Source organism: Mastomys coucha, unplaced genomic scaffold (genome assembly GCF_008632895.1).
Source record: "Mastomys coucha isolate ucsf_1 unplaced genomic scaffold, UCSF_Mcou_1 pScaffold18, whole genome shotgun sequence".
In the NCBI taxonomy this organism is placed as follows: domain Eukaryota; kingdom Metazoa; phylum Chordata; class Mammalia; order Rodentia; family Muridae; genus Mastomys; species Mastomys coucha.
Genome location: NW_022196900.1, coordinates 60390250 through 60414306, shown reverse-complemented (window position 1 = coordinate 60414306; position 24057 = coordinate 60390250). Strand labels below are relative to the sequence as shown.

Sequence of the window (24057 nt, the reverse complement as noted above, 5' to 3'; positions counted from 1 at the left end):
CGGCCACTGGTTTATGGTGAGATTGTGAATAGCTTTCATTTCTTAGTCTACCTTCCCTATTTTCAAACATTAAAACAAATAGCTTTATCAGGAAAAAAAAATGTAGTTAAAGTGAAGGACTGGTGAGGTGGCTCACAGGTGACAGGAATAGACACTTGGCCACCAAGCCTGATGACCCAAGTTCAATTCCCAGGAGCCACATATAGGTAAAAGGAGAGAACTAACTCCAGAAAGTTGTCTTCTGACCTCCACATGTACACAATTAACATAATAAAAATTTAAAAACACTTCAAAGGTAAAGAGAGAAATCATGTTGAGAGATGTTGGTAGAAAAACAGGAAAAGAAAGGAGAAGTGTGTTATTGGTGGTCAAGAGTCTGGATTGTTGAGTCTTTAGAACAACAGTTCTCAATCTCCAGGTTGAGACCCCTTTGTAGGGGTGGTGTCAAAGAATCCTCTCACAGGGGGTCACCTAAGACCATCTGCATATAAGATATTTATATTGGGATTAGTAAAATTATGGTGATGAAGTATACAATGAAAATAATTGTATGATTGGAGGTCACCACAATGTAGGAAACTGTATTAAGGGATCCCAGCACTAGGAAGGCTGAGAACCACTGCCTCAGAAGAACTGTAGTGGAAGGGTGTCATCAGTTTCAAGAGGGGAACCTGAGGCTGTAGTAGAGAGCCACAGGGACTTGTGCTTCACAGTGAGAAAGTGGCAGGATCTGCCTGAGGCTGCCTGGCTGGAGCCCACACTTTCCGCCAGTATTGTTATGGTATCTAAGAAGTTACCAACCCTGAGGGAGTTGGGGTGGTGGTGATGGTAGGTCAGTCGTCTGGTTATTCACTGTGGATAGCCTTGTAAGATGACAACAAAAGAAGAGAAGCAGTAGCTGGGGTTCACATTTTCTGGGCAGCTCCATCATGTGTAAGCTGCTAGTCATGTCTAGCACCCAGTTAGTGCCCCCAAATTGAAGGACTGAGTCCATACGAACCTCTTAGGCCTCTGGTTCCATCAGGCTACAGTGAGCAACAACATGGAAAGGCACACAAAATACCTGACTCATTAAGTTGGAGTTCCTTCACCGACACCAGCACTAAGGTCGTGTCAGGCATTTCCTACTCTTAACAACTTTACAAGTGTCAGCTGTTTTAGTTACCATGTTAACTCTGTAGTGGTGGTGGTGGTCATCCCTATTTTACAGAGGCACAGAGGTTAAGTAACCTGTTAAAGACACAAATCATTGGTTAAACAATTTGAAGTTGCTAGTAGTTGACCATTTTGACCTATAAAAACAGGGAGTTGATTATGTTTGAGCCTAGTAGCAGGTGGGGATTCTGTGAACCTGAAGAGGATGGTTGCAGAGCCTGAGATTCACACTGTGCCTCTCCATCTCTCCACCCTTTGAGCAGGCAGTACTTGGCTACTGGTCTTTCATAAAAGCAGGATGCCAGCATGTTGCCAAGTCTTGCTGTGATCTCTGCATCGCTTAACACACTTCTCAGGCTTCTGCTGTCAGGAAGCCAAGGTGCTTGTATGCCAGGTGGGGTCTGATTCAGCCAGCTACCCCCCTGCTCTAGAGCATTTGAAATTTGCTTTTCAAAGGTATCTGAAGGTAGATGTCAGTCACACCAGAATGGAGTGATGTAACTGTGGTTTGTTTTCTCTCATCAGGAACTAAAGCTCTCTTCTCACGAGGAAGCCCTGTCCTTTGTGTCCCTGGTGGATGGGTACTTCCGGCTCACTGCAGATGCCCACCATTACCTCTGTACTGATGTGGCTCCCCCACTGATTGTCCACAATATACAGAATGGCTGTCATGGTCCAATCTGGTTGGTTCTAGAATTCTCTCAATTACCTTCGGTGTGAAAAGAGCCCAGGCTTTAGAGGTAGAAAGTCCCCTTAGCTCCACATGTGGCCAGTTGATGAGGGTGGGTGAGTGGCCATACACTTGGAGGCTGTCTTCTCTGCACACCATGCTAATTTAGCTTCCACCAGCCCTTCCTGTCCTTTCCTGCCATGGCCCTTAGAGCATGCCCCAACTACTCCCTTAATTTGATCTCTGCTTCTCATAGTTTAACCCCTTCACTTCTCCATAGCCAACTTCTACTCTGTCCAATACTGAGCACTTGAAGGGAGACAGGATGCAGATCTTTAAATCTTAGAAATTGTCTTCATCTGTATTCCATGTGACAGGCTTAGCCCCCTTCTACCCATCTTGATTAACTGAGAGACAAATTGTTTCGTGGTGTGTGGTCACTGGCTGAGAGAAACTCATAGCTTTTTTAGCCATGAAGAATTGCAGAATGAAAAACTGGCCACCAGAAAACTATTGTCCTCTGGTGTTCTCGCCTCAGACATTAGCACTGCCTTTCCCGATGTCTGGAGTACCCTTCCTTTAGGGCAGTGGTTCTTTAACATGAGAAAAGTGGTTTTTCTCATGTTGTGGTGACCCTCAACCATAAAGTTATTTTTGTTGCTACTGCTATGAATCATAATGTAAATATTTAATATTCAGGATATCTGATCTGCAACCCTAAATGGGTCACAACACACAGGTTGAGAGCTGCTGCTCTAGGGTCTCCACAGCCCCTCCCTCCTTCAGGTGTTAGCTGTTGCCTTCTCAGAACTCTTTTCTAATCACCTTATATAAAGTGACAACATTCTGTTGTCCCCTCCCTGTATATTGCATTCTGCTTTGCATTCCTTCAGTGGCATTCGTTACCCTCTTACCACCAACATTTAGTTTTATTTTTATGTCCATATGCTTCCTATTTGACTTGCATCTCTTCCCGGGGAGTGTGCCTCCTAAAGGCAGGACCATGTCCGTATTGCTTGCTGCTGTGTTGGCATGCACAGCAAAGACACTGAGTGAACGTGAAAGAATAAATGTTGCATGTCTGTGGGGGGCTGAAATCTACATTCAAAATTGGATTAAACATTGAAGAGTCAGTGTCTTGCCAGCTCTCAAAGAAGGGACAGGGTGTGTGTCCCATGTGAGGAGTCAGCATGAGCGAGGGTATAGAGATACCAGTGACCATATGGCACAGGTGAAAAATACTTGAAGTCTCTGCTTCTCTGTTTTGGGGGAGAGAGATTTCCTTTTTCAAGACAGGGTTTCTCTGTATAGCTCTGGTTGTCCTGGAACTCATTCTGTAGACCAGGCTGGCCTTGAACTCAGAAATTTGCCTGCTTCTGCCACACAAGTGCTGGGATTAAAGATGAGTGCCACCAATATCCGCACGCCTCTGTTTTTCTAAAGTGCATTGACCATACCAGTTCTCTTTCACCAATACTTGTGACCATACTTACCAGGTACTAGTAACCATTTAGCTAGTGTTCTGTGCTCTTTGGGCATCAGGACGCAGTGCATTGAGTAATACAAAGGAGCATGAGGTGTGTTCTTTAATACTCTTTTACTCGCCACGAAGGTATATATTCGACTTGTCACCGATTAAGCTCTTAACTATGAGCCCTGCCAGCTGTGGTCACTGAGGACATAGCAATAAAGGAAGTGGACCCAACTGCCCTCATCAGCAGTTGGGGGGGGCGCGAGCTGGAAAGGACCAAGTGTAGGACTCTTCTTAGTCCTTAGCAATTCTTACTAGTATTGGGGTACACTCTTGTGGTAAGATGTGGAGACATGTCTTTGTAGATTTTGTGACAATCAGGCAGACTCTTGTGTGTTGGGGTAAGTTTTTTCCTAGAAATTGGAAACTCTGGGTGTCTCAAGCTCCTTCTCACCACATGCTTCATACCATGCCAGAAAGGACTTTAGGAGCCAGGCAGGTAACTGGATGTAGCCGTGAGCTTGAGCCAGTGCAGGGAATTGGGTGTCCCTGCCAGCTTATGTACTATGGTATGAGCCTTTGTCCCCTGCCTGCTTCTCTCTCCAGCACAGAATATGCCATCAATAAGCTGCGGCAAGAAGGGAGTGAGGAGGGAATGTACGTGCTGAGGTGGAGCTGCACTGACTTTGACAACATTCTTATGACTGTCACCTGCTTTGAAAAGTCTGAGGTCAGTTGGGACACAGGTGTGGGTCAGGGGATGCAGCCATAAGGTATATGCTCACTACCACCCCGCCCAGGAACTGTGGCAGAAAGGAACACCTGGGTCTCTGAGCAAGTCTCTGGTACTCTGGAAAGAATATCCTACCTGATAGGACACTCAATAGCCAGACTCTGTATTCTTCCTTATGTCTGATCCTCCCTTCCTCTCTCCTTATTTTTTTCTCTTCCCTCCTTCCTTCACTTTTTCCTTCATTCTTTCCTCCTTCCCTTCTGTTCTCTTTTCTCTTGGGAAAAGGACTGTAACCTTAGAAGGTAAAACGTGACCAAAAAACTGCCTTCCATGAGGCACATGTGAACTTTAGCTTAATTATCTAGAGTGACTTACTTTATAGTCAATGGCAGAATCATGAGACCTAGAACTATGTTTGCCTATGGCGTTCTCTGGTATAGACTAATGTCAAAGAGCCACCTCATCAACATGTTGTTGTTCCCCAGCAACAGCTTTGGGCATTTTAGCATAAATCACTTTCCCAAGGTGTCTACTACATAAACATCCAGATGCAGCTCAAATGGATTGCTGATTCATGAAAAATGCCTTTTCTATCCACACAACATTTTAGAATGTTTAAAAAGTTTTAGAGAATTTTAGAGGGTGGTGAGGGTGAGGTTTTGTTTGTTGTGGGGTTGGGCTTTTCTTGTTGTTTTCTTGGTTGGTTTTTTGAGACAGAATTTCTTTATGTAGCTATGGCTGTCCTGGAACTCATAATGTAGACTAAGTTGGTCTTGAACTCACAGAGATCAGTGACCTCTGCCTCTTGAGTCCTAGGGTTGAAGGAATGTACCACCATATCCATTGAAGATGGTGAGTTTTATAGTGTTAGTTTACATTAACTCTACCAGCAATAGTGAGGTTCACCCAGACTGGAAAACTGAGTTGAAAGAGCCTGTAGATGGAAGTAAGGCATCAGACACAGGAGACAAGTATAAGGGAGCCCCAGGGATTGAGCTCCCTCACAGTGGAAGGAGGAAGTCACACAAGGAACCCAGTGTTGCCAGATGTACTGGGTAAAGTTCCAGGAGCGTTCCTAAACAGCCAGACCTCAGGGCTGCCTTGGGCTCGGTGGCTTCCTGTTTTCACTTACTCATCAGTTTTTGGAGGAAGTTTAGTAGTATACATGGCTGTGTAGGGTAGCCCCACCTCCTGAGGTAGAATCAGCAACATCCTGGTTAGTCAAGTTGCCTGAGGAAAGAACAGTCACAAAGAGGATTGTTTATTTCATTTTGTTTACATGAAGCTAACTAAAACTTACAGAGGCCATATGATGGAGGTGGTGCTATTCCATTGTATGAGTTTGTAGGATGAGTTAACGTCGTGGACACTGATACTTTAAATGTCATCACCTAATTCATACCATAAGGAGATCTTTCTGGCTCTCTTTATGTTTTTTTTTTTTTCCTTGTATAAGAAGAGCCATGGAAGGAAGCTACTCAGACTGGTTTCTGTGGTGCTGGAATTACGGCCTGGTTGGACAGCCAGCTCCCAGCTCCCAGTGTGCTTCTCCTTGGACTGGTTCATGGTGTGCAGGGCTCACTGTGAAAGAGTTCTGGGATGAAGTTAGCCACCACAGTTTTTATTTCATACATAGTAATGGTTAATCTTTATAAAGTACTAATGTTTTTTTCTTATAAAATTAGCATATGTTAATTATACATAATAATAGGTTTATTATATTTTCATATATATGTGTGTATATATAAATTCATTTTCACCCTCCCGTGATCCTTGCCCCCTCCAACTCCTGTATCTTTTCTCAGAAAGTCCTTCTTCCATTAATGTCTTTTTTTTCTTTTTTTTGATGACCAACTGAGTATAATTAGGATTGCTTATAGGAACACAGGATCCATCCTAGTAGCTATACCACTAAAGAAAATGTCCCTTCCTTCCCCAGCAGCTACTTACTGTATTTATATCATCAGGAGGGATGGAAACCTAATCCCTTCCTCCCCTCCATGATAAAATGTTAACCCTCCCAGTCTTATCCTGATAATCACAAGCGCTGAGAGTTCAAGAGTGCAACAGCCATGGTGTGCCAGGAAAAAAGGTTCTCTAATACTCCACCCCTTCCTCCTCTGAACATTCTTTTTGACCTTCTCCCACCTTGTTCTGCAAGCCAGAGAAGAGGTGATATAGATACCCATTTAGGGTTCAGTTTTCAACTATTGGTCATTCTAAAATGTGTGGACTTTACTTTTTTTTTTTTTTAATTTGCAACAGTCCTATGATGTATTTTCATGGCCTTCATCTTACAGGTCAAAACCCAAGTGACATTTCTGTAGCTGTAAGCTCTCCATATACTGATGTGCTGGATCCCTTTTACTTTCCTGGGCTCTGTTTCATTATTGACGTACTGGTTAGTTGGTTTGTTGATGAAGTTTATTGGGGGATACTTTTAGACACACAGTTTCTATACCTTCTTGCTCAGTGTCCCCTTGTATTACATTTCCTGATTCCATTCTAAATATGATTGTTTTTGTGGATGGCAGGTATTGGGTGGCCAGAAGCAGTTCAAGAACTTTCAGATTGAGGTGCAGAAGGGCCGCTACAGCCTGCATGGCTCTGTTGACCACTTTCCCAGCCTGAGAGACCTCATGAACCACCTCAAGAAGCAGATTCTGCGCACGGACAATATAAGCTTTGTGCTGAAACGCTGCTGCCAGCCTAAGCCTCGAGGTTCGTCTCTGTGTTAGAGCCGAGCTGTGCCCCTCTGGTTGTCCTTTGCTACTTGGGATGCTTCACCCATGTGGGCTAAAGAATGCTGTGTTTCGGGTCTGTCCCCGTGTCACATCTCTTCTCTCTAGTGCTAGTATTGTCTGTATAACAGACGTACATCTCTCCTCAATACCCCAGTAAGACTACACAAGAGACTGCTTAGGATTAATAAGCAGAGATTTCTTTGTTCTTTGAGTAAAGTGGCTTGACAACTCAGTTTGGTTTATGTATTAGACAGAAGCATATCTGAGGGCGAAGGAACTATGTTAGATGGGAAGACCCAGGCCCTGTTCTCTGAGGGTGTGTAGTCTAGTGCAGATAATATTACAGATCACTGAGACCACTTCAATATTTGATGAGTGATAGATAACATCCCTAGGGTGAAGAGAGAGAGAGAGTCAAAATCTCTGAGTCGTGAGGCAGATCTTAACCTGAGTGTTGGGTGAGGAGAGGGAGGTGCCAGTTGGGCAAAGGCCTGCCCATCAGAGCTGTGGAGTATGCAGGAACCAATGTGTCAGGATAAAGCAGGAGCTGCAGGGAGCTTATAGAAGACCATTGTCAAGTAGAGAAGGAAAGGAGAAATGGAACTGAGGAGAACAGATTTGGAGTTACAGGAGGCCTTGGCTGCCATACCAAGGGACTGCAGCCTTCTCTGCAGTCAGAGGGACCTACAGAAGGAGCAGGAACTAAGTAAGACCCAGGCAAGGGGCCAGGGAAGCACAGCTCATTTCCTTGAGGTAGGCTCCTTGCCTCAGAATGTGAGTGTGAAAGGATGCTTTGATGGTTATCTGCCAAGGGCCTCATCTTACAGAATGAAATGAGTCTCCTGGAAAGTCATGGCAACTTAGAGTCAAATCTAACACCAAATACTAGATCTTCATATATTAGAGTTTTTGTTTCTCCATCCCAACATGGCTGTCTTGCCTTTGCTGGATCTGTCCTTGGAAGTCTAAGACCTTGAAGAGAAGGTAGAACACAAGCTCTTGACACTAGTCTTGGAACAGGCTCTTTGAGACTATATTGTTCTTTAAGGAGATTATCTTTGAGTCTTCCTAAGGAATGGGTAGAAAGGGCCTGGGTTTTCTAAAAGTGCTAGAGATTAAAACAGGGCCTCATGCATACAAGTCAAGTGCTTGCCCTTCAGCTGAGCTACCCTTCTAGCCCAGGGCTTTGAGTTCCCAATGTGTGAATTATGTTTTAGTCTCAGCAAAAGGAGAGTTCCTGAATTTGGTGAAAGAGGAAGGCCTTGTGTTCTTGTTGATCAGATAGGGTTACCTGCCAGCCTCAGAGTAACTGCAGCCTTTGTTTTCATGCTAGCCGATGTGCCACAAAGGGTGAAAACACACCTGCCTCTTGGGCATGAGACCTCAGAGCTCCGTAGGGCTTTAAAGCCCAGTGGTATTATTTACTCACTTGACCTCCCTTCTGGTGTTAAAAGAAGATCTTACTTCCCTAGGGATCATGGTCCTTGGGAGAAGATAACATCCACAGAATTGAGAAGGTTGGTGACTAGGATGCGCTTTCCTTGAAGGGTACCTGTCCAGAGCTCTGATATAGTTATCACCTCTAACAGCACAGATCTGGAAGCCAGTAGCTTTGGAGGGAAGAGTGTAGGAACAGCGTTGAACACCTCTTGTGTGGCTTTTCCTGAGGCTCTTCTGAAACGGAGCACCGAGAGTGCCTTCTGTCTACTTTTCTCACTTGCTTAAGAACTCTGAAGGTCTGGGATTCACTCACTGCTCTGTGATTCATGGGAAGCCTAGAATGCACACCAAATCTTATGCAGGACTGTCCCATCAGGTGATAATGTTGGAGTAGCTTCCACTGTAGAAGTACCTACTACGTTCAAGGTAGTTTAGTGACTATTTTATTGTTTATTGTTTTTTTTTTTTTTCCCACATAGGAAGTTGGTTTCAGGGATATTCAGTGACTTGCTCAAGGCTTTGTAGCTAATGGTATAGTAGTGATAGTGAATAATAATAATGGCTACTAGCATCTTAGTAACTGTTTGGTCTGCCAGTTTGAAGGCCTTTCATATTGTACACCATTTAATTATTAGAAGTCAGGATGCTTGGCCAAAACTTCAAGGACAAAGACTGGAGATTTGAACACCCTGTCTCACCTGAATATACTGATATTTCCTCTCCATTCCATCCATATGCTTTGTATAGGGAGAGGTACTGTGGTCAGCCACCTCTGGGACACAGGGTGTCTCTCATCTGAGAGAAGGGAGAGAAAGCTGAGGAGCCCCGTGTGGAGCTTCCTGTGTTAGTTTTCAGAACCTGCAAATTAGAGAAGTGCTAAAATCAGGAACGTGTGACACAAAGAGTATTGTTTCAGGTTGCTCAGTTTCTCTGCACTTCTAACTGTATGGTTCCCAGTGCCGGACACACTGATCGAGGTTTTACACTGGAATATACATCTCTGTGGAATAAATAAAGCCAGGGAAAAGGCAGGAGGCCAGCCAGAAGCATATGATAGACAAGTAAGCCCTTGGTCAGGCCCCGCACTTAGGCCTGAACATGTGTCAGTACCTATCCTCTGGGTCCTCCTCAGTACAGGCAGGTATGCTGCTGATTTCCACTTAGTTGCTCCTTGTGAAAGATGTCTGCATTCTGATAAACAAGGCTAGAGCATTCTGGTGGAAGACTCGGGTGGTGGTTGATCCTGATGACAGTGGCTGCCAGTGGTGGATCCTTTACTGCATACTAAACAAAGCTCTTCTGTCTGGGCATGGTCTCATCTGTTTCACTTAGCAACCTGAGGAGGGCACAGCTTTCTTGTAAAAAACATACTTATGTTGCGGCTCCCCCTCTCAAAGGTCAGGCGTAGTGCAGGTACTCTGAGTCACACACACAGACACCCAAGCCAGAAGCTACTCATCCTTCTCTCTTATTCCCAGATGGTCTGCCCCAGCCTCTGCCTGCCCTCATGTCACCAATCAAATAGCTTCATTGTATTTGACTCCTTTCCCTCCTCAAGATGGCTATACAGAGCCTGTTTAAATTATACTTTTCCAGGGAATAGGCTAGAGTCAAAAGAGAACAGTGCAAGGAGTGGGCTCAGAAAAAGGAGCGCCCAGATGACTGAAGCCAGTGTCTGCTACTTAGATTTGTACCCCAGGAAAGTCAGACTAGAGCTGTTCCTGGGTGCTTTGTGAAGCCTTCCTCTCTGGCTTAGCAAGCTCTGTGGTTAGGTTGCTGAGCCTCTTTGAGCCTTTGTTCTGATCTAGAGTACAGATAAGGATGCTAACAATTCCTGTCTCTTGAGCTTGGGCACAAGAGTTAACAGTTTCTTGTAGAACTGTACCCAGCATAGAGGAAACAGAACATATGAATGTAAACAAAAACCAGAATGTATGAATGTAATCAGAAAAAAACAGTCCTCCTCTAAGAAGATTTGAGGGCCTTATTGTAGTCATGTAAACAATGCTGTAACCTACTGCTTAGCAGTTTATTTACACTAGTCTGTGTGTGGGTTCTGTGAACTGTGCCTTGGAATTTTTACAGATTTTTTGGAACTTTCTTATCAGAATCCAAGAACTAGAACTCCCATGAGAGAATATTTCTTCCTAAACTCATTGTCGTCCAGTGCAAAAAAGTGGAACAGGGAGATGAGCTATGAGTTGTCACTTCCCCAGTAGTACTGGTCCAGCTAAAGGATGTCCCTGATGTGTTCAGGGCTCATGTCAGGTCTACATGATTCCCAGAGGATTCTGACTATGTCTGAATTTGGAAGGCAGCTTACAGAGGAGAAATTCCTTAGAGCCCATGGAACCCTGGCCTGGCAGACCTAGGCATGCATTGCATTTGCTGTTTAACTTAGTAGAGCTTGGGAAATGGCCTGCTCCTAAGACACATGCTTAGAGGTTGTCACTTCATTAGCAAGACTTCTAGGGCCCTTATTCTAGGTTGCCTTTGCTTTCATCTGCATATAGCTTGTACTTCTCTTTTTCATAGGGTTCACTAGCTTCAAGGCATCTGCCTTTCCTCATTCAGTTCACCCCTGGTGCTTCCTACATTTAACAAAGTCTTATTGGGAACTGAGAAATAGAGTGCTTGCCTAGCATGCACAAGGTCCTGGTTTTGATTCAAGAAAAGTAAACACAAAGCCAGGTAACTTGTTGAGCACTCATTATGTTCTAGGCTGTAGACATAGAGCAGAAAATGAGACAGACACAGTCCCTGGCTTCTTGAGACTGACCTTTGTCATTTGTTTTTATTTTTTTTAATTTTTTTAATTTTTTTTATTTTTGAGACAGGTTAAGCTATTCTCCAACTCACTAGTTGCCCTCAATGTGCTCAGATTATAAGCATGTGCCACCACACCTGGCCATTCTCAGATTTAAATGTTCATTTCCCAAAGGAACCTTCCTTCACCTCAGATCCTGCTCTGCGAACCTTGGCTAAATCATAGCTCTCCATATGCTTGCTGACTCATGCTGACTCTGTCATTAGCCTGTGAGCTCCTGGAGGGTATGAATTAAGCATTTACCTGATATAGACTTGTTCAAGGATGTAACTAGCAAACACGTGCGTTCGGTAAGCCCCGTGGTTCAGCACACAATGGCTAGCCATGTCAGTACAGAATGGTGCTTATAATCCTCTGATCTTTTCACAGAAATCTCCAATCTGCTGGTAGCCACTAAGAAAGCCCAGGAGTGGCAGCCTGTCTACTCCATGAGCCAGCTGAGTTTTGATCGGATCCTTAAGAAAGATATTATACAAGTAAGTCCCCACTAAGGGTCTTTGTCCAGCTTTGGTTCTCACACCCCATAGGGGAACCCTTAGAGATTGAAGGCAGGTGGGCAGGGGATAAAAGCTGCTTTGGGGAAATTCTAGGGGAAAGAGAACAATGAGTTAAGACCACCCAGGCCCACCTTTCATTTTACCCAGTCTTGCTGATGGCCTTCCCCTGAGAGACTAATCCATGATGGATATGAATGAGGAGGTGTGGACTACCTTGGATAGAGGTATGGGATCACTGGCATGTCAGTAGAGGTTGTTCTCAATGGAGTCTGGGTTGATGGTCCCCACCCCACAAAGTGCTGTGTAATAGAACCTCTGGGGCTTGAGGCCTTTCTTTTTCAGAAGAGACTTCCGAAAGGAATAGAGAGAAGAGAATAAAGACCACAGGGCAGGGCAGGACAAGAGCTGGCTTTGGAAAGGGATCCCTTGGAGGGCTTGGACCATCGTCCCAGCCTTCCTGGGACAGCCTTTGCTACCCAGAATCTCCAGACTAAGCCAGACCCACAGAGGCACTTATGCAGCTGGAGGTAGTTGCCACCCTCAGTGGCATGTATGATTAAGCAAAATCTGGTCTTGGAAGGGCAGAGCTTATTTCCTAGGGAAGGACACTAAAGCAGAGCACCAGAAGATGAGTCACCAAGGCTCTGCTCAGACAGAGAACTGTATTGAAGGATGCTGAAGTAGACATTGGTCTTTGTGGGTTCTGTTACCCAGCCCTTGGAATTAAGTCTTCTTCTAGGGAAGAATAATTGTCTTAAAAGCATATGCCTTTTATGGGATGTTCTGGGAATTCAGCTTCCCATAATGCTGATGGATCACCTCATGACAGATGCAGCTCTAATGAATAGTTGCAGGACTTTGCCAGTGTACAGCAGACAGGGAGGATAAATGGCCACTCTGCTGTGACAGCTAACAAGCAGTGGTATTTGTGTAAATTAATATACCCGATTAACAGTGGTGTCTCTTTCTGTAGGGAACAGGCTTCCTAGATATCGACCACAATCCATTTTCTGTATTTACAAGAGCTTCCATAAAAGCTCCAATCTACCAGCTTTGTGGGGCCAGTGTTATTAGCAGCCCAGTATTATGTTTTATGAATCACATTTTGATTTCTAAACATTAGGAATTAAAAGTCAGAAGTACTGGCACTCAGTTCTGGAAGGGTCCTTAGAGACAGACAGATCATTCTGTGCATGGGTAGGTCTCATTTGTCTGGTGCTGTGGTCACCTTCCTTACCGTGAGGAAAAACCGTCCCATTCCCTAGCTCAGGCTGATGACATGATTTATGCTTCCCAAGCTGCTTAGGCATGTCCTGGTGGGTGTTGCAAAGTGGTGGGGTAGGGAGTGGGGGAATGGAGCATGGCCTGAAAGGCTCTGACACAGAACACAGGGCTCAACAGTCAAGTTTCTGCACACCGAGTGTCTTTCAGAAGCCTTTATGCCTAAGCTCCGTACCTGCTTCACTACATTATGCAGCAGGTGCCATTCTTACTCCATTTACAGAGACTAGGCTGAGATCAAGCACCATGAAGGAATACATCTTAGTTAAAGGCCAGTCAGCATCAGTGTGAGAGGATAAGGCCCCTTTACTTTGTCCTGCAGCCTGAGAGGAGAGATGCCATCTGGCAGAGTAACTCCTTAAGTCTGCGCTGGAGACCTGGCTGTTAGATACTGTTCATAGGTTTGTGATAGACTGCAGCTGGGCTACAGCGTTACTCTTGAGATGGAGAACAAGCTGCTTTTCAGGGGTAGGGTTGTCACTGGGTCAAGGAAATGTCAGTGCTGTGCATGTCTAGGAGCTTTGTGTTTTCCTAGAGGCCTGATGAAGACTCTAGATGATGTTTGCCCTGGCCCCATCCCACTGTGTTCAGTATTCTATTGAGGACTCAGCCCTGACCTGAGCCATCATGAAGGCATGGTAAAGAGACAACTTTCTGCTTGCTTCCTCAGGGCGAGCACCTTGGCAGAGGCACAAGAACACATATCTATTCTGGGACCCTGCTGGACTACAAGGATGATGAAGGAATTGCTGAGGAGAAGAAGATAAAAGTGATCCTCAAAGTCCTAGACCCCAGCCACCGGGACATTTCTCTGGCAAGTGTGCCCCTTCTCTGGAGCTGGGGTAGTGAGTTGGCTGGGAAAACCTCTGATTTTTGGCCATGTGGTTCCTAGCCTTGTCTTTCAGAGTTCCTCCCTCCAGTGCCGTCTTAGCCAGACTAGCTGTGTGAGTAGTGAGGGAAGACTGATGATGAGGAGGGAGCAGCCTCCTGTACCTGTCCTGTCCTGTCCTGTCCTGTCCCCCTTCCCTGCTACCAAAAGCCCTTGTGTGATGCTGTAGGTCTCTGGAACAAGCAGAGGGGTCTCACAACTCTGAAGGGGTTTCCCAGGCTCATACTTGGCAACATTAAGGTCCATAGGAATCAAATGACTTGACCCGGAATTCTCAGACTGTTATAGAAGACCAAGGCTAAGTGTAGAGCAGGAAGTGTAACTGCCTGCTTGTTCTAACAGTGGTAAACCTGGTATTTCATGACATTTAGATGAGAGTAAGGTGGGCCTAATGGCTGTGGGAACATTAGTAGGAAGCTCATGCCACTAGCCTTACTCTGCATTGTTGGATTTTCTAAATAAATCCCACACCTTAGAGTGGCCCAGAGGTCAAGGCATGTCCATGACACTGGACAGCTAGGAGAACAGTATTTAAATCTGGGAGGTAACATTGGCGACTTTTTCTGGGATCCACTGGTGAATGAATGGTACCTTAGCAGTTTAGGTGTGAGCCTACATGTGCCTTTGTTCTTTTTTCCCCACAGGCCTTCTTTGAGGCAGCCAGCATGATGAGACAGGTTTCCCACAAACACATTGTGTACCTCTATGGCGTCTGTGTCCGAGATGTGGAGAGTAAGTTTGTTCTTCCTTGAAGAGGACAGATAGCCCTTGCTGGGGTGGTGGGTGGGTACTCTGAAGACACCTTGGACTTTTTGCCTTCTGTTTATAGGAGAAATCAAGGTCATTTGTGGAGGTCAGTGGTGGCCCTGATGGCCCTCATTTCTTGAACATTTCTCTCTTGCCATTCTGGGCCCAAGTGTGTAGACTTGAGGTAGTCTCGTGAGGAATGGCAGGGCTTGAGAATGATGAGTGTGAGTCTGAGCTGAGGCTGGCCTGTTGGAGAGACTCCTGCCAGCCCTCCTGCTCAGAACCTCTGTCTGAACCCCCACGAGGAATGTCTGGGAAAAGGAGGTTTGAATTTTTTTAAACCTGAGCTCTTTGATCTCTAAATTCTGTAGTGCTGGCTACTCTTGTGTTCACATGGGAGACGTGTTGTAGGAAAGCTTTGTCCTATAGGGAAGCTAAACTTGGTGCTGCAGTGTGTGCTGTTACAGGGTAACAGTGGTGATGGCCCCTGTTCTGAAGCTTCACTTATGTGTTAGACACTTAGCCGAGGCCTTCTGTGCCTTGTTTAGCAAGTTGCCCTTGTCCCAAGGTCCCTGGAGAGGTGAGTGTTACTGTTTGCATATACAGATGCAGGCTGAGGCTCAGGAGAAGCTGTCCCTTGCTGGAGGCCATCTAGTTTAGAAGTGGAAGAACCTGGGGCTATGCCCGTTTCTGAGCAGAGTCCTGTAAGGTGAGAGAGAATTCTGCCTCCAGATAGGCAGAAGGTTCCAGAGGTGGCTGTTTCTGTCTGCAGATATCATGGTGGAAGAGTTTGTGGAGGGGGGACCACTGGATCTCTTCATGCACCGGAAAAGTGATGTACTTACTACCCCCTGGAAGTTCAAAGTTGCCAAACAGCTGGCCAGTGCCCTGAGTTACTTGGTAAGAATGTTTTTGTGTTGATCTCCATCAGGACCTTGAGTGTTCTCTTGGGGCAGGGGGGAGTGGGTATGAAAGGGATATGGGCCAGGGGTGTTGGTTGGTAAGCAAGCAGGTAGAAAGCGTTTGTACCAGGTTGCAGATGCAGAAGGAAAGAGTTCTCTGTGCATGGGTGCTTCATGCAAACAGTTAACTGGGCATTGTTCTGTAGGCTTTCCTATGACTCTTGCCTAGAGGAAAATGATATCATGTTGGGGACTGACTTTATATACAGCAAGAGGAGGAACAGGACTGCTTTTGTTTGTTTTTCTGAGGATAAAACACAAAAAACAACTTGAGGAGGAAAGGGTTCATTTGGCTTACGGGTCTATTATTGAGGGAAGCCAAGGCAGGAATTGAAACAGATCATAGATGAAAGGTGCTTACTGGCTTGCTTCCTTGGGGTTGCTCGGCCATGTTCCTAATACTTGGTCAGTGGTGGTACACAGTGGCACCATCAATCAGCAATTAAACCCCTACAGACATGCCCACAGGCTAACCTGGTGGAAGCAATCCTCAACTGAGGTTCTCTCTTCCCTGCTGTGACAATCAAGATAAGCTATTATTTAGTACACTTAATGAATATGGGGTGGGGGGGTCACTGTGTCCATTAGAACTAACATTGTAGGCACCTACCGTAGGCCAGTTGCTGCAGGTTTTACATATTCTAATGTGCACAGAGTCTGTGAGGCATTATCTCTGTTTTGCTGACCAAGGGCTATGCGCCAAGGGACATTACAGGAGCTATCTCAGATAGAATCCATGGGTGGACCAGGCTGTGGGGTCTGCTGTGGCTTTAGTGGAGACAGTGATCTGTGGGGTCAGGGTTGTGGGCAGAGAAGACAAGGCTGCCTTACCACATAGACCCTTCTTATTCTACAGGAAGATAAAGACCTGGTTCATGGAAATGTGTGCACTAAAAACCTCCTTCTGGCCCGTGAGGGCATTGACAGTGACATTGGCCCATTCATCAAGCTTAGTGACCCTGGCATCCCAGTCTCTGTGCTGACCAGGCAAGGTGCGTGTCTTATCTTCACTTTTTGTCCCCCAACCATCTCCACTACCTCTATCCACCAGGCATTGACCACTAGCAAAAGAAGTGCTGCACTGTGCTGGGAGTCCCTTTTAGGAAGGGAGCCAGCAGACAGGTGCACAGTGCTGCTGCTGTGGCCTGGGTAGGCTATAGTACAGAGGAAAGGTAGAAGCTTGTGGTAAAGGGGCTGTGTTCGATGGTGCTGGCATAGCACAGTGTCCATGAGAAATGGTCAGATTGGTGTTGGGCAGAAGCCAGTTGCCCTGGATCTTCCACTGCTGTCTTCTGGAACCCGGCAGTAGCCATTGAGCAGTTTGGAAGGCAGCACATTACCTTTAACCAAGAGACTGCTGAGATTGTCATCCTTGCAGTAGATTAGTTATTCCAAGTTATCAGCTCTAGAAGGAACAGCAGTCCCAGGAGCCAAGACCTGAAGCTAGTACTGCCCAGGCTGTGCTCAGCCTCAGGGACCTGGTCTGTGAAAGCTGCTGCTACTTTAAGTTTTAGTCAACTTAGCACAGTGAATTTTACTTAGTCATGTAGTAAGAGAGTAGAAACTATGAAAGAGAATAAGCCCTGAAATGGCCCTAAATGTCTACTCTTTGGAGGGGGAGCAGGAATCTTTTATTCTTTGGAGCCTGATTTGTGGGCATCATGTGGCAATCATTCAGTAACCCTTGGGCAGACACCCCTATAATAAGACTCTAGTATAAGTATATAAGACTCTAGTATAAGCAGAGAGGCCTGTAATCCAGTGATGCCCATATTACAGAGTGAATCTGGGGGTGAGACCTAGTTCAGGAAAGTTGTTTGTGCTTCATATGGCTGTTGTAGGTCTTTGAGGTAGCTATGGCAGGACACTGGTGCATAGCTGTGCAGGACAGATTAAGAGGGTTGGGAAGGTTAGATGGGCTTGAGACCAAGGCTAGGCTCAGGAGCCACATTGCTGCTCTACTTTCTTTGATAGCTAGGAGGCTGCTTTGTGGAGGCCACTGCATTAGTCAAGGACATTTCCAGGGGACATGGCAGAAGTATCTTTGAGATTACTGGCTCTGGCCTTGGTTAGAAGAAGCCAAAAAAAAAAGAAGTCTGAGAGATTATCAGGAGAAAGAGATATGTGGCTGCTATTTTAATTTTAATTTTTAATAAGTTCTTCTATCCTCTTAAAAAGGACTTAACATTAACAGTGTGGAACCATAGAGTAGGATGTGTGTAGGTAGCTGCCTGCCTCTGTATGCTGGACTTCTTCCCCACTCCTCCCCTTTTCATTCCCTGGCCTTTGTTCAGACACCTGCTCTTCCATGCTGGCTCTGTCCTATGGTATTCTGCTGCTTTTGACACTAGGTTTTAAAAGATGACCCTTCTAGGGAAGCAAGCTTGTGGGATAGGGCCTTTGTGCTGGCCCTGATCAGAACACCTAAGTTGCTGTGTGATGGGCTCACCACAGGACTTTTGTGGCCAGGAATTACATAGGCTGCAGGCCCACCCTTCCAGCTGCAGTGGCAGGTTTTTGCATATTAGATGGTCCTAGGAGCTGGTCTGTAGGTGGGTCTGTTGTCTTTCTCCAGAGTGCATAGAACGAATCCCCTGGATCGCTCCAGAGTGTGTTGAAGACTCCAAGAACCTGAGTGTGGCTGCTGACAAGTGGAGCTTTGGAACCACACTCTGGGAAATCTGCTACAATGGAGAGATCCCCCTCAAAGACAAGACCCTCATTGAGGTGAGCAGTTGTTTCCAGAAAGAGGTGGGTGAGATCTCAGATGCTCATGGGCCTTGCACAGTGGAAAAAAGTGGCCATGAATCTCCTCCTGCCCCTAGACCTGTGAGCTTTGTCATATATAAATGTAAGTAACCTCTTTCACCCTCAGATCCATCGTCTATAAAATGGAAATAAATATGACTCCTTTGTTGAGTTCTTAGGAAAGGAGACAGGCAATGAACAGCTGCAGCATAAAAATGAGGTTTTAAATGATGTGTAACTCCTGGTGTGTACTGTCCTAGACAGGACTGAGGCTTGGCCCTCGCCCTCCCCATGCATGACTGACTGCTATTACTTTGGCATGGTGCACATGTAGTTTTTAAATTTAATGTGTGAGCTCTTCCTTGTGGGAACTTAATGAGTTGTCTTGTCCAGCGGTGACTTCCTTAACTCACCTCACTTTGGTATTTACACTGTTAGCTCTGCCCGGCTCTGCAGGGAATACCTTTGTAGGGTAAGCATGGCTTGTGTGATTTATTCCAGAGAAGCTGTTGGGCTTCCCTAGAACACAGCATCTTGGAGGTGGGAGGTGGTGCCCTTTCTCTTTGAATCTGGGACATGTCACTGTGGTTTCCTCATGCTGGAAAAAGGCCACTAAAACCCCACATTGAGGAAATTTGCCTTTTGGCAGACATTGGGGACTGAGTGGGGATTGGCAGTTATTCTGATGGTGTGGCCTAGAAGGTCTGAGCATGGGTACTTGACCTCTCCATTACCATTCTGTTTTACAGAAAGAGAGGTTTTATGAAAGCCGCTGCAGGCCTGTGACTCCATCTTGCAAGGAGCTAGCTGACCTCATGACTCGCTGCATGAACTATGATCCCAGCCAGAGACCCTTCTTCCGAGCAATCATGAGGGACATTAACAAGCTGGAGGAGCAGAGTGAGTCTGGACCAGGATCAGTTCCAGTGGCAGAGACTGCTGGGACAGGGAGGGGGGCTCTCCTGGTTAGTGCTTGGAGGCTAATCTCTTTCCTTGTCTCTTCACTTAGATCCAGACATTGTTTCAGAAAAGCAGCCAACAACAGAGGTGGATCCCACTCATTTTGAAAAGCGTTTCCTGAAGAGGATTCGTGACTTGGGAGAGGCAAGTTATACTTGAGCTCTTGCCTTCTGTTTGCATTTCTTTGCTGCATAGAAAGCTGCCATATTCTCCTTTGTCCTTTGTCAGTTTTTAAGAGAAGCACTTTAATGCACTTTGTCAGGGGACATTTTATGTGCACTTGCACGTGAATGACAGTATAAATACCCAGGACCTGGGACAGCTTCCTCAAGAACCTTGACTTTTCTCTGTGGTGTAGAAGAGGGCCAAGTACAGATGTAGTCTAAATGGAAACATCTCCAACTCTTGACTCTTCCGAGATTATACTGTGACTCCTTAAATAAGGAGAGTGCCAGACATGAGTCACGGGGTTTCCAGCTAGGATGACCATAGCAGCTCCTAGGTTGGTGTTTTCATATAGACAGACTCTCAGTAGTTCACTTAATATCACGACTGTACTGGGTTAGCAGCATCTGTACTGGACATGTTCATACTTGCCTGTCACCCTCATACTGTCAGGTGGCATATTTGGGATTTAAAGATCCCCTGTGCAAATGCTCATTTCAGCCCCCCTAGCCCTGTCCTATAGCATGGACCTGTGACTATGAAAGAATGCTTCAGTTGTCCTCTGAATGCAGAAGTGGCCTCAGTGCTTGCAGAGTACACTGTTTTAGAAACTGGGATTGATTGATGCTTTCTTAGTCTCCGCTCAGTAGCAGAGGTCAGAGTCAAGTGAGGATGAGCTGAGCTGAGAGGAGATTCAAGTGAGAAGTTACATTTATTAAGGTCAGAGTGAGGTGATGCTTGTGGCCTCTCCTCAGTGCATCTAGCTTGTCTGACAGCATGGACATCTTCCTTGCAGGGTCACTTTGGGAAGGTTGAGCTCTGCAGATATGATCCTGAGGGAGACAATACAGGGGAACAGGTAGCTGTCAAGTCCCTGAAGCCTGAGAGTGGAGGTAACCACATAGCTGACCTGAAGAAGGAGATAGAGATCTTACGGAACCTCTACCATGAGAACATTGTGAAGTACAAAGGAATCTGCATGGAGGATGGTATGTTGTACACACTGTGGGATAAAGGCCCAGTGGCTCTCTGGGTCCTAAGGGCATTTGCTGGAAGGCAGTCCTCAGCTTCTGTGGGCTGTCAGACTTTGAAGTCTCACAGCAACAAGACCCTTACCAACTGCAGGCCTCATGGGAGGCCGCCTAGACTCTTTCTCAGCCATAGGATGTGAACTTTGTCTTTCTGATCCCTGCATAATGCTGGGAACCATCCAGATAGCCACAGTGATGCTCTAAGGAAGTTAAAAGTACTCACCCCCTTTCCTAGTCTGATGTAGTACTACCTAGGGCATTCTGCTTTGTCCTTAACTGAAGCTAAGGAAGCAAATAATACTTAATAGTATTTGCTAATACTGTACCATATCTGCAAGGCAGCCTGCTATTCATGCATGTGCTTTAAAACTGGTAGTAAAAGGGTGTGGGCTATGATTTTAAAACTGATCGCTTGTCTAGGGATGCACAAAGCACTAGGACTGCATTACCCTGATGAGGCAGGACCTGGGGCCATGACACCCGTGTCTGTGCCTGTGGGTAGGCTCTTCCCCATGCTTCAGGGGCTAGGCTGACACCCCCACCCCTAGGCCCTTTCTGCAGAGCCCCATGTTCAGTCCTCTTTGCAGCCTCATCTGATGCCACTTTCTCCTGAATAGGGGGGAATGGGATCAAGCTCATCATGGAGTTTCTGCCTTCGGGAAGCCTCAAGGAGTACCTGCCAAAGAATAAGAACAAAATCAACCTCAAACAGCAGCTAAAGTATGCTGTCCAGATTTGTAAGGTAAAAACGCACAAACAGAAAAAGACAGCCTGGTTTTTAAAAAGCAGCCATTCTGTATTGGGTAAATGGTTAGTAATTAAACCTCAATGGGAGAATGTAATAAGTGAACTGTGTTCTTAATTCTGCACCATTTGCATGAAACACGAGCCTCTGCTCTGCAAGTGAGTGGGCTTGTTAAGTCAACAGCTTTACTTAGACTCTGTTTCTTTCTTCCTTTCTTCCTTTCTTTCTTTCTTTTTCTTTCTTTCCCTCTTTCTTTCTTTCTATTGTTTAATCTTATAACAAAAACTGTTAGTGATATGGAAATGAAATGGCTTTTTTTCTAATTGTGCTGTGGAAGATAAAAAGAACAACCTGAAGTGACTTCTTCAGTCACTCCTCTCTTAGGGGACGGACTGTTTGGGTTATCAACAGTACGTTTCTTTCCCTTTGCAATGGGCCTGAGCCACACTTTTCTCTTAGGGGATGGACTATTTGGGTTCTCGGCAGTATGTTCACCGGGACTTAGCAGCAAGAAATGTCCTTGTTGAGAGTGAACACCAAGTGAAGATCGGAGACTTTGGTTTAACCAAAGCAATTGAAACGGATAAGGAGTACTACACAGTCAAGGATGACCGGGACAGCCCAGTGTTTTGGTACGTAAACCAGCTCAGCAGTGCGTTGTAGCTTAGCATTGTCTTGAAGGCTCTTGAAGCTGTGCTTGGGTGCTTATCAGCTGCCCTGCTGACAGTTGAGGTTTAGCGCTGGCTTTTTAAGAGTAGGAGAGTCTGGCCATCATCATTTAAGCCTCTGTAGCTTCAAGTGAGCAGGCAGCACCCACCACAGTTCTCATAGCTGTGAGCAAGTGAAGGAAGCTGGCTCTTTCTTAATACATCCATGTAGAAGGCCTGGAGGGATGATAGACCCCCAGGTACACATTAACCATAGTCATGGAGATCCTGCAAGAGGGATACTTGGCTAGGCTTTAGGAACCACTAGTTAGAGAGCCACAAGCTGACCACCACCATCTCAGTCTGGAACCCTTTCTTACGGAAAGCTGCCTGTTTACCCTGATGCTTCTCATGCAGACATATAGCCCTCTCCACCTGCAAAGCCTATACATATTCTTCCTTCTTCATTTAAAAATGAAGTGTTTTTGAGGCCCTTGATTGTGCCATTAAATCCTGAATTATGGATGAGGCAGCCAACTTAGTGGGACAGTGGCACAGGCTTCAGGCATGGGTTTTGAAAGGCTGTGTGTGATTGGGTAAAAGCAGAAAGGAAGGGGGTGTGGCTGGAGCAGTGCTGTTCTGCTGACAGAGATAAGAAGGGAACTGAAACCAAGTTTGTCATTGGGCAGTTTTGTAGTAGGTGGCTGAGTCAGAGCCAAGGAATCTGAGTTTGGGAACCAGGCCTTGACCAGAGTTGAAGGATATAGAGTCTGTACTGAAGGTCACCATGGAGACGAACAAGAAAGGATCAGGGGAATCTGGGTCAGCTGCTTTTTAGCCCAGGTAGGACAGGTTGGGACAGTAGAAAGTGGATTTGTCCGAGGAGTGTTCAGGAAACCAATTCTGGGATACCTTGTCACCTGGTATAGGCATTTAGGCATCATTCACCAAAATAGTGACGCCAGAGAGGATGCTGACTCTTAGCCTACAGGGACATAACTTGGGGCTTGTCTTCAGGGGATCATTCCCTCTCTAAAAGAATGTCCCCTGGGACAGGAGGAACACAAACCTCTCATTTAAGGGCAGGGACCAAACATCCTGCTGTGAGCCTCTGGGCTGCTGCTTCCTGTGTTAGCTGCACTGTGGCAGCATGAATGGACTGACATGCCATATTCCCTCAGAGGCACATGTCACTTACATCCTGAAGAGCAGAGAAGTGGCTTTCCTGAGGTATTCTCATTTTTTTGGAGGGAATAGAGGCTCACTCCCTGCTTTCCTTTCAGGTACGCTCCGGAATGTTTAATCCAGTGTAAATTTTATATCGCCTCTGACGTCTGGTCTTTTGGAGTGACACTGCATGAGCTGCTCACTTACTGTGATTCAGATTTTAGTCCCATGGCCGTAAGTGTTAACTGCTACCTTTTAAATGGAGTCTGGTTAGTGTGCCACATGGAGAGGGTTACAGCATGCTACTTGGCACTGTCTGGCAAAGTTTGCCTTCACAAGTACAGAATTCAGTAAGACGACCCAGGTTTTTAGGGTGAGTACCATCTCAAGAGAGGATGATAAGCTTTGAGCATTGGGTAGGGGCTTTGTTTTCATATAACTGACAGCTGTGGTTGGTCCCCTCAGATGTTGCTTTTATCGACCAATCCTTGAGAGTGTAAATAAGGGTTTTAGATTTTCATTTGAAGTTATGGAAGAGAAAAAACTTTGTTGCTTTAATTTCTACTTATTTCTGGAAGCGTCACCTTATTTTTGTTCGGTTTTATTTTACATAGTTGTTCCTGAAAATGATAGGCCCAACTCATGGCCAGATGACAGTAACGCGGCTTGTGAATACTCTGAAAGAAGGAAAGCGTCTGCCATGTCCACCCAACTGTCCTGATGAGGTACCTGTGTCCCTTTCATGGGAGGGAAACTTCCTCTTTATTGTCTTTACAGCCTGACTTATCCAGCAGGGGAGGGAAGTAGTAGAACAGAAGACCCTTACACTGGCTAGAGAGCTGGCTCTTGCTTAAGAGTACTTGCTACTCTTTCAGGGGTCTTAGGTTCAGTTTACAGCATCCACTTGGATAAGACATGGGAGAAATCCCCCTTGCTGCGGATGATACTGATGCTCAAGCAAGGCTCCTCTCAGGGAGCTGTGGCCTCCATACTATGCATGTCTGCCTTCCCAGAAGGGTACATTGCTATTGCTTGGATAAATTTATCCCACTCACTAGCATTTTCAGTTTTCTAGATTCTAAACTGGATCACGCCTAGGCTCTTTAGATGTTCAGAACTGTCTGGTCAGAGGGAGGTGCCGTGGTGGTGAAGGGGGTAGGCAAACGGGTAACTTTCCT

The 24057-nt window shown here is 45.8% G+C and overlaps 1 protein-coding gene across 1 annotated transcript in view; it reads left to right on the top strand.

Moving 5' to 3' along the window:
* Jak1 (Janus kinase 1) overlaps positions 1 to 24057 on the top strand; it is a 123703-nt gene that overhangs the window by 97923 nt on the left and 1723 nt on the right. Inside the window, exons 9-24 of the mRNA XM_031377947.1 lie at positions 1681 to 1838; positions 3903 to 4026; positions 6564 to 6750; positions 11410 to 11516; positions 13489 to 13632; positions 14352 to 14439; positions 15227 to 15354; positions 16273 to 16408; positions 17992 to 18143; positions 18914 to 19064; positions 19174 to 19268; positions 20086 to 20278; positions 20938 to 21062; positions 21525 to 21697; positions 22996 to 23113; positions 23494 to 23604. Coding sequence (XP_031233807.1) covers positions 1681 to 1838; positions 3903 to 4026; positions 6564 to 6750; positions 11410 to 11516; positions 13489 to 13632; positions 14352 to 14439; positions 15227 to 15354; positions 16273 to 16408; positions 17992 to 18143; positions 18914 to 19064; positions 19174 to 19268; positions 20086 to 20278; positions 20938 to 21062; positions 21525 to 21697; positions 22996 to 23113; positions 23494 to 23604 — 2190 coding nt within the window. The remainder of the gene's footprint in view (positions 1 to 1680; positions 1839 to 3902; positions 4027 to 6563; positions 6751 to 11409; positions 11517 to 13488; positions 13633 to 14351; positions 14440 to 15226; positions 15355 to 16272; positions 16409 to 17991; positions 18144 to 18913; positions 19065 to 19173; positions 19269 to 20085; positions 20279 to 20937; positions 21063 to 21524; positions 21698 to 22995; positions 23114 to 23493; positions 23605 to 24057) is intronic.